Source organism: Physeter macrocephalus, chromosome 20 (assembly GCF_002837175.3).
Source record: "Physeter macrocephalus isolate SW-GA chromosome 20, ASM283717v5, whole genome shotgun sequence".
Classification (NCBI taxonomy): Eukaryota; Metazoa; Chordata; class Mammalia; order Artiodactyla; family Physeteridae; genus Physeter; species Physeter macrocephalus.
In genome coordinates, this window is record NC_041233.1 from 87710210 (window position 1) to 87724387 (window position 14178).

The 14178-nt window shown below is 58.6% G+C and overlaps 1 protein-coding gene across 1 annotated transcript; it reads left to right on the top strand.

Annotated features, from left to right (window-relative positions):
* The first annotated feature begins 6 nt into the window (after window positions 1-6).
* Window positions 7-4631, top strand: NKX6-3 (NK6 homeobox 3). The gene is made up of 3 exons (XM_024131371.2): window positions 7-924; window positions 2909-3078; window positions 4381-4631. The coding sequence occupies exons 1-3, from the start codon at window positions 543-545 to the stop codon at window positions 4600-4602; spliced, it is 774 nt and encodes a 257-aa protein (XP_023987139.1). The 5' UTR covers window positions 7-542; the 3' UTR covers window positions 4603-4631.
* Window positions 4632-14178: the final 9547 nt, after the last annotated feature.

Consider the following 14178-nt stretch of genomic DNA (forward strand, 5'->3'; position numbering starts at 1 on the left):
GCGCACACACACACACACACACACACACACACACACACACACACGCTGGCTGATTTTACAGTCAATCTCTCAAAGTGCAATTTGTCTAGGAAAAGCCAATGTGAGGCCCGTGAGGGTTTCCACCAATGGCGACGCGGCTCGAGCAGCTCAGCCAGTCTCGGGTCTGTATTCTAATGGGCCCCATCTTTATCAGGGAAATGTTGCTTCTCTGAACTTGAAACTTCTCATGGAGGGTCCCCAGACTCTGAGGCAGAGAAGGGGCCTGAGCTGAGGCGCGGGGAGCCACCTCTCCCCAGGCCGGGCAGGGACAGAGGGCAGGGGCGCTGAGAGGGCTCCCACCTGCCCTGGGAGCACCTGACTTCCCGCGGCTGACGTGGTCCCGGCCCCGGGCAAGGGCTGGGCCGGATGCCTGGGTGGGAGGGCGGCCTGGGGCTCGGGCAGCTTTGACCCTCCGGAGCTGCCATGGGATTCTGGGTCGGAGCTCGGGGGCTCTAGGGGCCTGGATCTGGGCTTCCCACCTCCCCTTGGCCCTCTGGGGGGGCATGGAGTCCAACCTGCAGGGCCCGTTCCTGCTGAACAGCGCGCCGCTGGCTCAGTTCTCGGAGGTGAAGGCCCCTGTGTGCCAGTACTCTGTGCAGAACTCCTTCTACAAGCTCAGCCCCCAGGGGCTGGGCCCCCAGCTGCCCGCGGGGACCCCGCACGGGATCACGGACATCCTCAGCAGGCCCGTGGCCGCGCCGAACAGCAGCCTCCTCTCCGGCTACCCCCACGTGGCCGGCTTCGGTGGGCTCGGCTCCCAGGGGGTCTATTACGGTCCCCAGGTGGGGAATTTCTCCAAGGCGGGGAACGAGTACCCCACCCGGACCCGGAACTGCTGGGCGGACACGGGCCAGGACTGGCGAGGCGGGAGGCCGTGCGGCAACAGTGAGTATGGGGGGGTGGGGGGGGTGGGGGGGCAGGAGGGGGGACGGGAACGGACGCTCACAGGGGTCCTCGGCCGCCATCCGACAGCCTGGGGCAGACCCCAGGGTCCGACCCTCCACCTGGTGCAGCACGGGCTTCTCCCCTCCCCCTCCCACCCCGGACTGGCGAGGCGGGAGGCCGTGCGGCAACAGTGAGTGGGGGGGGGTGGGGGGGCAGGAGGGGGGACGGGAACGGACGCTCACAGGGGTCCTCGGCCGCCATCCGACAGCCTGGGGCAGACCCCAGGGTCCGACCCTCCACCTGGTGCAGCACGGGCCTCTCCCCTCCCCCTCCCACCCCGGCTGCGCTCGGATGGGCGTCTTGACCCGCGCCCTCACTCCTCACCAGCCGCCCTCCTGGGGAAGCTGGGGTCCCGGGAGACCACACGGCTCACCCCCACCCTGTGTACGGTCCCGCTCACCTTCCTTCTCCCGCCCAGAGCCCGTGTCACCACTTCGTCCGGGCAGGCAAATGCCGTCCCCGGCGAGAATCTGCCACCGCATCACCTTCCCAGAGAGCCCCCCCGCGCGTGCGCCGGCAGCACTCTGGGACACAGAATGTACCCTGAACGCATCTCGGTCCCGCTGCCATCAAGGGGGGCCTGCTTCCCTCCTCGGGGGTTATGTCAGCAGCAGCACCCGTACCACCCAGCCTCCGGGAGCAGCTGCTGAGTCCAGCCCCACTGGGCCCTCGCTGTCGGGGGACCTCACCCACCCATCCCCAAACCGTGGCTTTCAGAGAGTTGGTCCGGGGCCCCCAGGATGCCAGTCAGACCTGGAGGAGGTGGCAGGTCGTGCACAGGCAGGGGGAGTGACAGTGGCTGCAGGAACCACCCCGGGGCCCGGATCAGGCAGGGGCAGAGGGGGCCTCCACTTCCGTCCCACCCGGGGGCTCCTCCACTGGCACAGGGCCTTGGGGCGGCCCAGGCAAGCCCGAAGCACGCCTGCCTTCCGCCCGCTATGCTGCTCGGGACCCCCACACCCCTCGTCAGCCTGAAACACGGCGAGTCCCACAGGGGGCCGAGACCTCATCTCTTGGAAGCTATTCTCTAACCTGGTTTGTGGGTGCTTTAGGCCTTGAGCTGTCCCTGTCTCTCACTTCCATGTCCCCCTACCCACACGCACCCCGTTTCCACACCCGGGCCGTTCAACCCCGAATGCACGTATACACACAGGGAAGTATCTGAGTCAGTGGCTGGATTAACACAAGGGGAGGGGACTGAGGGTGACAGCCTCTCGGGAGGTCTCGTCTCCTTTCTGTGCCTCGGCTTCCTCACCTGCAAAGTGAGGACATGGGATGTGAGGGTCGGCTGCACTGCACGAGGCCCTGCACGTGGGCACTCTGCTTCCCCTGGTCCCCATCCGCCGCCCCCCGCCGGCCCCCCGCCGAGGCTGCCCTGGCCGGGCAGGGGTCAGTGCTTGAGGCTCCGCGTCCGGACTCTCCATGGGGTTCAAGCCACATGACTCCCAGGCCTGGTGACAGGGGAGAGCAGTAACTTGGAGCTTAGGGTTCTAGTTTCCCGGAAACCTGGAAAATGGGATCTCAAGAGCAAGGAAGTGGAGGAACTCCCAGGCCCCTGGGGCCCTGACGGTTGGTGGAGGGTGCTAAATCCGTTTCTCGGTGACCTGAAAGAACGTCCCTGAGACCCAGAGGAAACTCCTACCGTCCCTCGGGGTGTGGCTGCATCACTGCGTAGTGAGGGTGTTACACGAGGAGACCCAGTTCTAAGCATCCTCTGGCCCTAATCAGCTGCAACCTGGGGCAGGCGCCCTCGGGGTCCCCGCCCCCCCAGACGTGGCAGAGGTACGCTGCTTGGGTGAGAGGTGCCGCCGTGCCCCTGCAACCTCAGCGGCTTCTCCGTGCGGGCGCTCACCCTTGTGCGAGAGGCGGGGCAGGGCTGCCCCCCCCAACCCCGCGAACCGCACACTTCCTTCCTCCCACTCAGCCCCGGACCCCCTGAGCGACAGCATCCACAAGAAAAAGCACAGCCGGCCCACCTTCACGGGGCACCAGATCTTTGCCCTGGAGAAGACCTTCGAGCAGACCAAGTACTTGGCGGGTCCCGAGAGGGCGCGGCTGGCATACTCGCTGGGGATGACCGAGTCGCAGGTCAAGGTGAGTGTGTGAGGGACAAGGAGGTGTCTGCCTGGCAGCTAGCAGCTGCGATCTCCTGGCAACCGCAGCTCAGCGGGAGGCCGTCCTGGTGTTTGGGCACCGCCTGCCCGCCTAACCCTGGAGACGGTAGTGATGACCCTAGCGCCAAATGGCTGTCATCTCCTGAGCCCTGTTCCGAGAGCCTTATGTGTAGCAGCGCATTTAAACCTCACAGCGACCCGGCGATGGGCCTTATTACCCATCGCACAGGGGAAGAAACAATCTCAGCTGAGCCTCTTGCCCCAGGTCACCGGCTGGTAAGTGAGTACCCTGGATTAGAGGGCTCCAACCTCATGCCTTCCCCTCCTCTGCACGGTGGAGGCTAGAAGCTTCCAGAGCTGACGGCAGCCTCCGGGCCGGATCAGAAGTGGCTTCAGGCTTGTTCCGTTAGCCAGGCAAACGAGCCCGCCTTGGTTCACCAAACCTCGCAAGTGAAGATAACTCCTCCCCGCGCCTGCCCATGAAGTCCGAGCCTCTTTGCTCAGCTCGGGGCAAGGCTCCCTCTCAAACTGCACACCTCGGGCCTGAGCTCGGTGGGTAAGGCGGCTTCTGTCCCCTCAGGCTCCCGGGGGGACCCCTGGCAACTCTGAGGCTCACTGTTCCCTGAGGGGCTCTGGGGGTGGGGGGCACCAAAGAAGCAAGCTCTGGGCTATGCTGTAACTGCCCGGCACTGTGATAAGGCGACGGGCTTGAGGGGACAAGGAAGCGCAGGGGCAGCTGGGGGCCCCGGGCCTGGGCTCCCTCAGGGCCCTGCATCTCCAGCCGGCCACCTGCCCGGGCAGCTCCTCCGCCCGGTGTTAACTCCCAAGGAGGGGAAGCGCCGAGTCTAAGAGGAAGGCCTTTCCATAGCACTCCGCTTCTTTGGGTCCTCTCTGCACGCTTCCGTCTCCAGTACTGAGCACGTGTTGTTTTTATAGTTGGGGGGCAACGATTCATGAAGCTCAGTGAAGGTCTGTGAGGTTAAAAGCACGTCAGCCCCTTCCACCCGAGTACCCAGATGGCAAAGGAGAGGCAGATACACCGCAGGGAGGGTTAGAGCTAAGACGGAAGGGCTGCCGCACTCACATTTATTTTTATTTTATTGCCCCCCAAAGAAAAAAAAAAAAGTGGTGTGACTATGACAGCCTAGTCCTCGCTGAACCATTTATTTTACGATCAAGATGAGGCTGGGGGGCTACTTGCCAGCGAGTGGAGCCGCCCTCCGCAAAGGGGCCCTGTGTGCGCTGCGTGCCAGCGTGACCCTCAGGCCCCTCCTCCTCGCAGGTGTGGTTCCAGAACCGGAGGACCAAGTGGCGGAAGAAGAGTGCCCTGGAGCCCTCGTCCTCCACGCCCCGGGCCTCGGGCGCGGACCGCGCGGCCTCGGAGAATGACGACGACGAGTACAACAAGCCGCTGGACCCCGACTCAGACGACGAGAAGATCCGGCTGCTGCTCCGCAAGCACCGCGCCGCCTTCTCGGTGCTCAGCCTGGGCGCGCACGGCTGACCCCGCCGGCCTCCGCGTCCCCGCGGTTCCCCGAAGGCTAACGGGGGCTGCGGAGGAGGGGGGGGGAGGGGGGAGGATGGAGGGGGAGGATGGGCGATAGAGGGGAAGAAGGGGGGAGGGGAGGCCAGTCTCCTAAGGGAGGAGGGGGCAAAGAGGGAGACGTGAACTTGTCCTGAGACCCGGCACCCCTTCCGCCGTCTTGCGCCTCCGTGGGCCCAGGCCTGGCCCTGCCAGCTCTGCAGATACTAAGTACACAGGTAGATGAAAAGCGATCAGGCTCTGCGGCCAGGACACTGGCCGTGGGGTCCCAGACCCGCCACCGTGGCAGCTGCGGGCGAGGGGGGAGCCTTCCCCCGGGGAAACCGTTGGCTCCGGCAAGGGTCTCCCTGTGGGCCGACGGCAGAGGAAGAGCTGGCATATCCAGGGACCCTCCCCGGACCGTATCCTTCCTGTGTGAAGGATACCACTTGAGGGACCAGAGCCCAAAACCTAATCCAGGCGGGAGGAAACCCACCCCAGGGAGGGGAGATGGGTCCCAGCAAAGAAGGAATACCCCTGACACCGCAACTCAAGGATCGTGCCCCTGGGGGGGGGGGCTGTCCTCCTGTGACCCCTTCTCCACTCTGCCCTCAGAGGGGATCCCCCAACCCAGGACGGGAAGAGATTAGAAGAGGCAGAGAGAAGGTGAGAAACGCCGGCATCCATGCTGCACCCCAGAGCCTCCCACCTGGGCTCCCCTCGGTGCCTGCCAGTGCAAGGACAGGACCCCCAGAGAGAAGGGAGCATCCCGCCGGGGAGGGACTCAGGGCAGGAAGGGACCTCAGAACCCCCTGTTCCTCCAACGGGGTACCCCCGCAGGAGAGGAGAGGACCTGGCAGGAGGGGCTCGCATGGAACCCACGACCCTCCCTTCCCTGGGGCGCCCTGCAGCCTGGCCTTGGAGCTGGTGCTGCGGAGGGCGCTGCCCAGCAGGTGGGAAGGACAAGGGCTGCAGCAGGCGGGGTGGGTGAGGCCCTAGAGGAATGCAGCACAAAAGGCACCAAGCCGTCGCCCATCTTCACTGGCTTTTAAAAAATAAAGGGTAAAAATAAAAAAGTCCCAGAAACCTCCCCATGGCTCACGTGTTTCCGAAAAACTGTCTGTGGGGTCCCAGGCGTGCCAGCTGCCGGGGGGCCCCTCCAGAGGGCAGCGCCTCTGCCCCCAGGGGACAGGGCTCTGGGAATCAGGAAACCTGCAGGCATCGGTCAGTCTCAAGTCTCGGTGGTATGCGCCAGGCAGAGCCATAGTACAGAAACCCGAGAGGCGTTCAGCGGGGTCCTTGACCTGTAGGAGCTCACGGCCTCGTGGGGGAAATTATCTGTGGGGAATTCGGTACCGTAAGGAAAAGATCCCGGGGCAGAGAATAGCGGCAGTGACAACGACTGAACACCTACTGACTCTTCCCATGTGGAAGGCCTGACTGTGTCACGTGACCCCACCAGAAACCCGGGAGAAGGGATTGCCCCTCTTGCATGGATGAGAAAACACAGGCCCAGAAGGTACCTACGCCAAGTTCCAGAAGTGGGATGAGGCCACCTGAGCTGACGCCCAGGCCCTCACGTCTACCGCGAGGGGCAGCGCCTTTTACAGGCCTCTCCTGTAAGACCAGAGGCTGGGATGAGATGTGCTTTCAGGACCTTCCAGCTGTAACCACCTATGCCAGCTCCAGCAAGGCCTCCAAGCTGTGAGCAGCCTGCCCCCTTTGCTGTCCCAGCAAGTGCTCCTGTGGTTCCTTGGGCCCCAAAGGGTGGGAGAATTGGGCTGGTGCAGTGGGCCTGGAGCGGGAAGGAGGGTGGGAGGGAGACCCCAGCTCAGGGCCTCTTGGAAACGGAGGCACCAAGCCTTCTTCATAACCCTACTGGACCCAGAGGATGGAGGGCCATCACAAGAAGATGTAGGATGCTTTTGAGCTCTGATCTCATTCCACAAGGAGGCCCACACTCGGTCTCTCTCCACGTAAGGTGGGAAGGAAATAAGGAAGCACCTGCCCTGTGTTTTCCTGGCCACAAGCTGACACGGGGGTCCTGAGCTGCAGCAGGCCGGACGGCCACCTAGGAGGACCCAAGAACCCTCCGGGTACAGCCACAGAGACGAAAAACTCTGTGAGCCAGGCGGGGCCCAGCATTTCCTGAGCACTTTGAGGAGAGTCTGGGGCCTGCTGGCCAGAGGAGGCTTTCAACATAATGCAGGTGCAAAGTCACGAGGCAGGTGTGGGGAGAAGCCAGGGTCAAGAAAACTGGGCTCGTTTGCCTTCTTCGTAAGTGTATTACAATCCTGACACTCTATTATAGCTATAATTCTTGCAGGTCTGATTCACACATTGTTTGGGGTCAGTATTATATCAAGAGGAGGGAAAAGTTTTTCCGCCGAGGAAACATTTGCTGAGCTAAACAAAGCCTCCTCCAATGTCCAAGTTCTGGGACACCTGCCACTGGAACCTCTGGGTCAAGGACTCCAGCTTTCCTGGAGTCCCCCTGCCTCACCCCTGCTCCCAAGTACAGGGCCAAGCGAGGAAGAGGCACAGCTCAGCCCTCATCAAGGGACCAGATTCCCAGTTTGAAGGAGGAGGAGAGCCAAAGGTGAACGGCCCAGATGCCCGAGGGTAATTTGGGATAAGTTTTGCCCTCTGCGGATGAGTGCACACTCGTGTGTTGTGTGTGTGTGTGTGTATAGCTGGGAGGAACTCAGGACTATTTCACTTCATCCATCATAAAGAAATCATAAGCCATAGCACCCCCCTCTCCTTCTCCATTCCTGGTCACAAAGGGCCTTCTTGTATATGCTGAGTTAAACAAAACTACAGAACTTTAAGAATATTCATGCTTCTGGCAACTTCCCTCTGACCAAAGGAGAAACTTTTCAGGGATGAATAAAAAGAAAGACGCTCAGCCCTGGGCTCCTGAGAGCTACCGAGTCCTGCCCTGCCAGCAGCCCAGGAGGCTCCCAAGGCAGGCGAGATTCTGCCCCGTCCACAGCCCTCCCACTTGCGGCTTCCAGTGTAAGACAGACCTGACATGTCCCGAGCAGGGCGGGGCTGAAGCTAGGGATGACAGTGTCTTAGCAGGTTCCGAATGGCCATATCCCGATGGCAACAATCAAAGAAAAGACTGGGAACTGAAATCACACTGCTGGCAATCCCTCCTCCTTCTCAGCCACCCCCAGGATTTGAGCCCAGATACCAGCCAGCCCGAGTCTTTGCCTGAGCATGGCAGAGGGGACTGTGTTCGGTTAGAGCTGGGCTCAAACACTGGCGCCACCACCCTCTGTGTCACTGGGCGAGTGACTTAACCTCTGAGCCTCAGTTTACTCATCTGTAAGATGGGAGTAATTATACATACCTCACACGGTCTCTGTAAGGTCAGAACTCACGCGCATGCGTGGCATATACAGACACCCAACAGCATCTGCTATGTTATTTCAAGAGGGCTGTGGAGGCCGACAGTCCCGAGTCTGGGTCCCCACGTCACCAAGTAGTCGCTGGGTCACCGTGACCAAGTTAGGTAACCTCTTGAAATCCAGTCTCCTCATCTGTAAAGTGAAGCTGATGTGGTTATCAGCAAGACCCAGCAGAAGATGCACTGAAATCACCCGCAAGGTGTAAAAGGGGGTGGGCATTCCCATATCAGCGTGCTCACACCCTCTCCTTCCTTCTGCCAGGAAGCGGCAGAGCCAGTCCTAAGCGGGGTCTTCTTCACAGGGGGACAGGCAGGCTCAAAGTCACAACTACCCATTCCTGTAAGTACTCAAGCCCCGGCAGGTCAACTGCTATCTGGAGGTTATGGAAGGCCTCGTGTGTGACCAGATTCATTTCCCTGCCAAAAACCTGAGGTTCTGGACTCTGGGGCACGGAGTCAAGTCAGATGCTGAGGGCTGAATTCAGTTTGCAGTGTGTTTCTTTGTGGGGCAGAACAGTGCATTTACAGAAACTTTAGCTGGTCTGCAGGCCGAGCAAGCCTGATCCCGTGAGTGAGCCTCACAATTTCCTGGCACATCCCCAGGCCTGGTCCCCACAAGGTCCATCCCCTGCCTGATCCCTGAAGGCATGTGGGTCTATACGTCCTGCTCTGAAGCCTCGATACCCTAAGACATGGTCCATGGACGAGCAGAAGCAGCCTCCCCTGGGCACTTGTTAGAAATGCAGACTCTCAGGTCCCATCTCAACCCTCCTGAATCCGAATCTGCATTTGTAGCAAGATCCCCAGGTGATTTGTGGGCGTGAGAAGATGGACGGCGGGTATGACCGTGTGAGTGTGTATGGACAGCCCTCCTTTTCTCAGAGCACAGAGCCTGGCCCAAATTAGGTGCTCAATAAAAAACTGTTAGATACCTAGAGATGCACTGACCTAAGTTGGGCTTTCTATCCCATCACCAAATGCCCACGGGGACCTGTGCTTCTGAAATCCCCCTTTCTCCTTTGTCAGCCACTGCTGACAGCTGCCGCCCTGCATCTCGGCTCTGGGTCTAGGCTTGCACCTGAGGTGGCTCCGGCCTTGCCTGGGAGGGCTATGTGTGTGCCTCGTAGCAGCTGCTCTCTTGTCCCCAGAAGGATCTCTTCTTTTGCTCACAGGTTCCAGCTGTGTTTGTTTGTTTGTTTTAATTTTATTTACTTATTTATTTATTTTTGGCTGTCTTGGGTCTTCGTTTCTGTGCGAGGTCTTTCTCTAGTTGAGGCGAGCGGGGGCCGCTCTTCATCGCGGTGCGCGGGCCTCTCACTGTCGCGGCCTCTCTTGTTGCGGAGCACAGGCTCCAGACGCGCAGGCTCGGTAGTTGTGGCTCACGGGCCCAGTTGCTCCGCGGCATGTGGGATCTTCCCAGACCAGGGCTCGAACCCGTGTCCCCTGCGTTAGCAGGCAGATTCTCAACCACTGCGCCACCAGGGAAGCCCCCAGCTGTGTTTTACGTGGTTTCAAATGCTATGAATCTACGTACCCAAGGTCAAAACTCCTTGTCTTTCCATTCTAAGGCCAGGGCTGTGTCAACTGCCAGGTGTATGAGGACCTGAAAGTTACAGAGGACACAAGAGGACTAGGTGAGGTCCCCTCATCAAAGGCTCACTGATCAAGTGCACTGCAGTGCACAATTACAGTGAACACCGTTTTTCTTGGTATGGTTTCTGCTGCTTTATAATTGATGGCCAGTGTCCCTGGATGGAGCAGATACGCCACAGCCAGAGAAAATATTCATTTAGGCAGTTTCCTAAGCTTGCCTGACGCTAGGCCTTGTCAGACATACAGATACCCAGGGCCCTTCCGGGATATTCTGACCCAGTTGGGCGGGTGTGGCCCTGGAATGTGCCTGGTTAACAAGTGCCCCGGGACTTGGTAGTGGACAAATTTGGCAAATGGTGATCTTAGAAGCCCAACCTGACTTAAATTCACGTTGGTTCTCCCTGAGTTGTTCAGTGACCTACGTTGAATTCTGCAACTTTTCCTTCCTGCCCAGGAGACAAAGACCCACATAGTCAGGAAAGGCAGCAAGGGTGCAAGAAAAGGTGCAAAGGGTCTGGATCCTCTTCCTCAGGAAGGACAGAGCGATGGCAGGACCCTCCTGGTTTCCTGCTGCCACTGGCATCAGTCTTGTGCCTGTGATACTATGGAAAGATCTAATACACTCAAACCTCCAAGGGCTCTTGGGAGAGACCCTGCCCTAACTAAGGAATTTGCTAACCCCGCTGCCTCTATGTTCTGGAAGAGAAAGCAGCGTTGGCCTTGCAGTTCCAGCGCGGCTTTGGCCAGGGCACCACATGCCACGGTGGAAACAGCCAGGGCAGAGGGCTCTGCAGCCCAGCTGCAGCAAAACTGTAGAGTACTGTACACTGCCCAGTGAACGGCAGCTTCCCCTCTGCGAGGAGGAAAAGGGCACAGCGTGCTTCTGTGGTTTGGGCTCGCCGGGCGTGGACCCCTGCGGCCTCTGATAAGGCCACCCTGATTTTCCACGGAGAACAACCTACCTGCCATTTTTGATTGATCTAGTGTGGGCGGGCCGACCCACCCCCATCTCCGGAGGCGGATGATTGACACCACTCTAAGCCAATCAGCGAATGCCACCGCCCTGGTCACGTGACAGATTGGTCCAGGGATGGGCCCGCGGCTCAGTCCCGACCAATGAGCGAAGGACCAGGTTGCTCTGGGGAGTGCCAGCTTCCCTCTCTACCGGGAGCGCCAAGTGGCCTGGCCATTGGCCTGGCCGGGAAGGGGGCCAGGCCGGTGGAAAGAGGATCTGAGAGCGGGACTGAACTGGTGACCTTGTTTCAACCAAGCCTAGCCTTTTCAGGAGACAAGACACTCCCTTTTGTCTTCAGTCTGGTTGAGCTGGGTTTCTATAATTTACAGCTCAAAGAACACTATTGGAGTAAAAAAATGTTCCTTTTACCCCTGTTGTTTGCTTATAGGCTGGCCCTGCCAGGGAGCCTGTAGGGACACGGGGACAGATGGCCAAAGGGGAGCTGCCCTGGGTTCGGGTTTCCCAGCCTTCCTTCCTTGACAGCTGTCCCCGCGCTTCCTCCCTTTATTCCCCAGCTCTCCTCTCTCGGCTCTGGCCCCCGGTAATGGACCATCCTTCGTGACAGGAAGGGACTGGGTTAAACCTCCCATCCCCAGCTTTTATTCTTTTATTCCGTGATCAGATTCCTGATGAGAGCAGCGCCTAGCCCTGGTGGGGAGCCACACTTAGATTGCGGCGGGTGGGTGGCGGCGTGTCTGCCGACTCAGGCTGCCTGGGAGGAGATGGGCGGTCTGTCCGCCCCACCCCCAAGGCTGAGGAAATCCTCCAGAGACCCTAAGAGTCCAGGATCTGGAGTAGCAACTGCCTCCCACCCCCCGCCGTGCCACCCCCTGCAGCCTCCTCTATCATCTGTCTTGTGCTGCTCTGCTGAGAAGAGTCGAGCTGCAGGCCCCTTCTTGCCATGTTTGAGCTGTGCTGAGCCTACGAGTTAACAGAACAGAAGCTGCTCAGATCCAGTCTTGTTACCACGTCACTCGCAGGCCCAGGAGCCTTCTGCCCTAAGGGCTCAGAGCATCCTCGGTGGTCCTGATGCTTCTCTGCCAGAAGCCCCACCTTAGATGCCCTGACCTGGCCCCTCCAATACTCTGTCACTCTTCAGAGCAATGAACCAGAGACTGACCCGACCTTTGACGACAGCTTTGGGGCCAGGTGGGGCGAGGACCCGGTTTGCACAGGTGGGAAGAGAGCTTCAGAGGACAGGCGGGGGTGCTGGGCGGGCTGACCTCCATCAGAACCCCCTGGGGCAGGACACAGTCTTTTTTTTTTTTTTTTTTTAATGTTTTGATACGTGGGAAATTTTTTTTTTTTTTTACTTTTATTTATTTTTTGGCTGCGTTGGGTCTTCGTTGCCGCGCACGGGCTTTCTCTAGTTGCGGCGAGCGGCGGCTACTCTTCGTTGCGGTACGCGGGCTTCTCATTGCTGTGGCTTCTCTTGTTGCAAAGCACAGGCTCTAGGCGCGTGGGTTTCAGTAGTTGCGGCACGTGGGCTCAGTAGTTGTGGCACATGGGCTCTAGAGCTCAGGCTCAGTAGTTGTGGTGTGCGGGCTTAGCTGCTCCACGGCATGTGGGATCTTCCCGGACCAGCGATCAAACCCGTGTCCCCCGCGTTGGCAGGCGGATTCTTAAGCACCGAGCCACCAGGGAAGTCTCCAGGACACATTCTTAAACCAACAGTTGTCTCGTCCTGCTCCTTCCAGGGGGAAGGTGGTGATGTTGGCAGTGGTGGAGAGGCTGGTTGCCCCCCACGTAGAGCAGCTTGCCGGCCTCTTTCCCACAGCCAACCCAGAAGGCTCGCATTCAGGGCCCTTCATTAGGCCTCTCTTAGTGGGCAAACACACATCATTAATCTTGGTAAAGTGAGTGAAAGCACATTCACCTGTCCAAGCAGGAGAATTAATGTTGTGTCAATAGGAAATTCGTGTTTACCTCTGGCCTTTATGTCTTCCCTTTGCTATGAACACCCCAGGGTGGACCAGCCCAGATGCGGGACTGTAGTTAGAAGAGAAAAACAAAACCTCGCAGCCCAGGTGCTGGCCTCAGACAAGGGGGTGGTAACAGCAGTGCATCGGGGCAGAGACTCTCTCCCTGCACCATGGACCTAGGGACACAGGCTCCCCACCCCGCGGGAACACAGTGGCTGCCAGAGACACCTTTTTCTTTTTCTTCCCAGCACACAAGGCTGTGATCTCTCACACCAGCACGGGCTGACTGGGGTCACTGTTTACTGAGCACCTACTAAGTGCCCGGCACTGTGTGTGGTGACTGACCCATATTTCCCAAGAATCCTCCAAAAGCAGGTATGCTGCCTTTTTCTCAGATAAAGAAGATAATGCAAGCTGTACAGCAGAAATTAGCACAACATTGTAAATCAACTATACTTAAATAAATAAATAAAATTTTAAAAAGGGAGGTACTGCAGTGCAGAAAAATGCAATCAATAGGTTAGCCTCAAGGCCACACACAGAGAGCAGGTGGGTTTGAAGCCAGGTCCAACTCCAAAGCCAGCATTTCCCCAGTAAGCCTCACACAGGCACTTTCACCGCAGGCGGGATCAGGCACAAAGTGTAAAGACGGGAAGTCTCCAGAAGGCCCTCCTGGGTCATTCTCCACCGCCCCGCCCCAGGAATGGCTCACTGAGGGAGGGGCGGGGAGGGGCCGGGCTGGGCCACTGACTTGAGTGTGAGGGTGTGTGTGTGTGCCCCAGGAAAAGAAACCAAACCGGCCGATAAGATCCCTCCTTTCCAGAGCAAAGCACCAATTAAGCACAGGGCAGATGTGAGCAAATAAAGCTGTGGCGTCCAGAGGGAAAATCAATATGAGATTATATGCCTGAGCCCAATCATATACCAATTAATAAGCACGGGTGCGGCCGGGTGCTGGGGGAGATAAGTCCCCCGGCCACAGGCGGGCGCTGCCTGTACCTGCCCCCCGGCTCAGATGGGGCTGCAGGCCCTGGTTCCAGAGGGGGCCCCAGACTGACCGGTGAGGGGTCGGGGGAGGAAGCGGGGAGGAAGAGAAAGAGAGCTTCCCTCTGTCAGCTGCGAGCGGAAGGAAGAAGGTGTGGTAGGTGAGAGATGCTTGGAGCGTGGTACCCACTGGAAGGGAACAAGCGACTCAGACCACGCAGTCAGGCTGCTTGATACTCCATTGGCCACAGAAGACATAAGGCGCTTGCTTTGGGAAAGTGAGCGGCAAAAAAATGGCAAAAATGGGAAAAGCGGAAAACAAATTTCTACCCCCAAGAAATGATTTTGGGAGCCCCTGGTTTATTCGGTCCACGTTTTATTTAATTTAGAAAGTACAAAAGAATCGAAAACAGAATGAACATACGTATATGTATAACCGAATGGCTTTGCTGTACGCCTGGAACTCACACAACCTTGTAAATCAACTAGACTCCAATAGAATCTAAATTTAAAAGAAATGAAGTTTTTAAAAAAGAAAGTACAGCCAAGCAGTTAATCAGGTGATAAAAGGCAAGCGGCTAAGGTTTGCTGCACAGGACCGGGTGACCGACGGGGTGGGGCTGTCCAGA

Bases quoted from the DNA above. Each gene is read 5' to 3' on its own strand.
- NKX6-3 (XM_024131371.2), top strand. From the start codon at position 543: ATGGAGTCCAACCTGCAGGGCCCGTTCCTGCTGAACAGCGCGCCGCTG. The intron at 925-2,908 runs GTGAGTATGGGG...CCTCCCACTCAG, and splicing joins CGGGAGGCCGTGCGGCAACA to CCCCGGACCCCCTGAGCGAC. The intron at 3,079-4,380 runs GTGAGTGTGTGA...TCCTCCTCGCAG, and splicing joins TGACCGAGTCGCAGGTCAAG to GTGTGGTTCCAGAACCGGAG.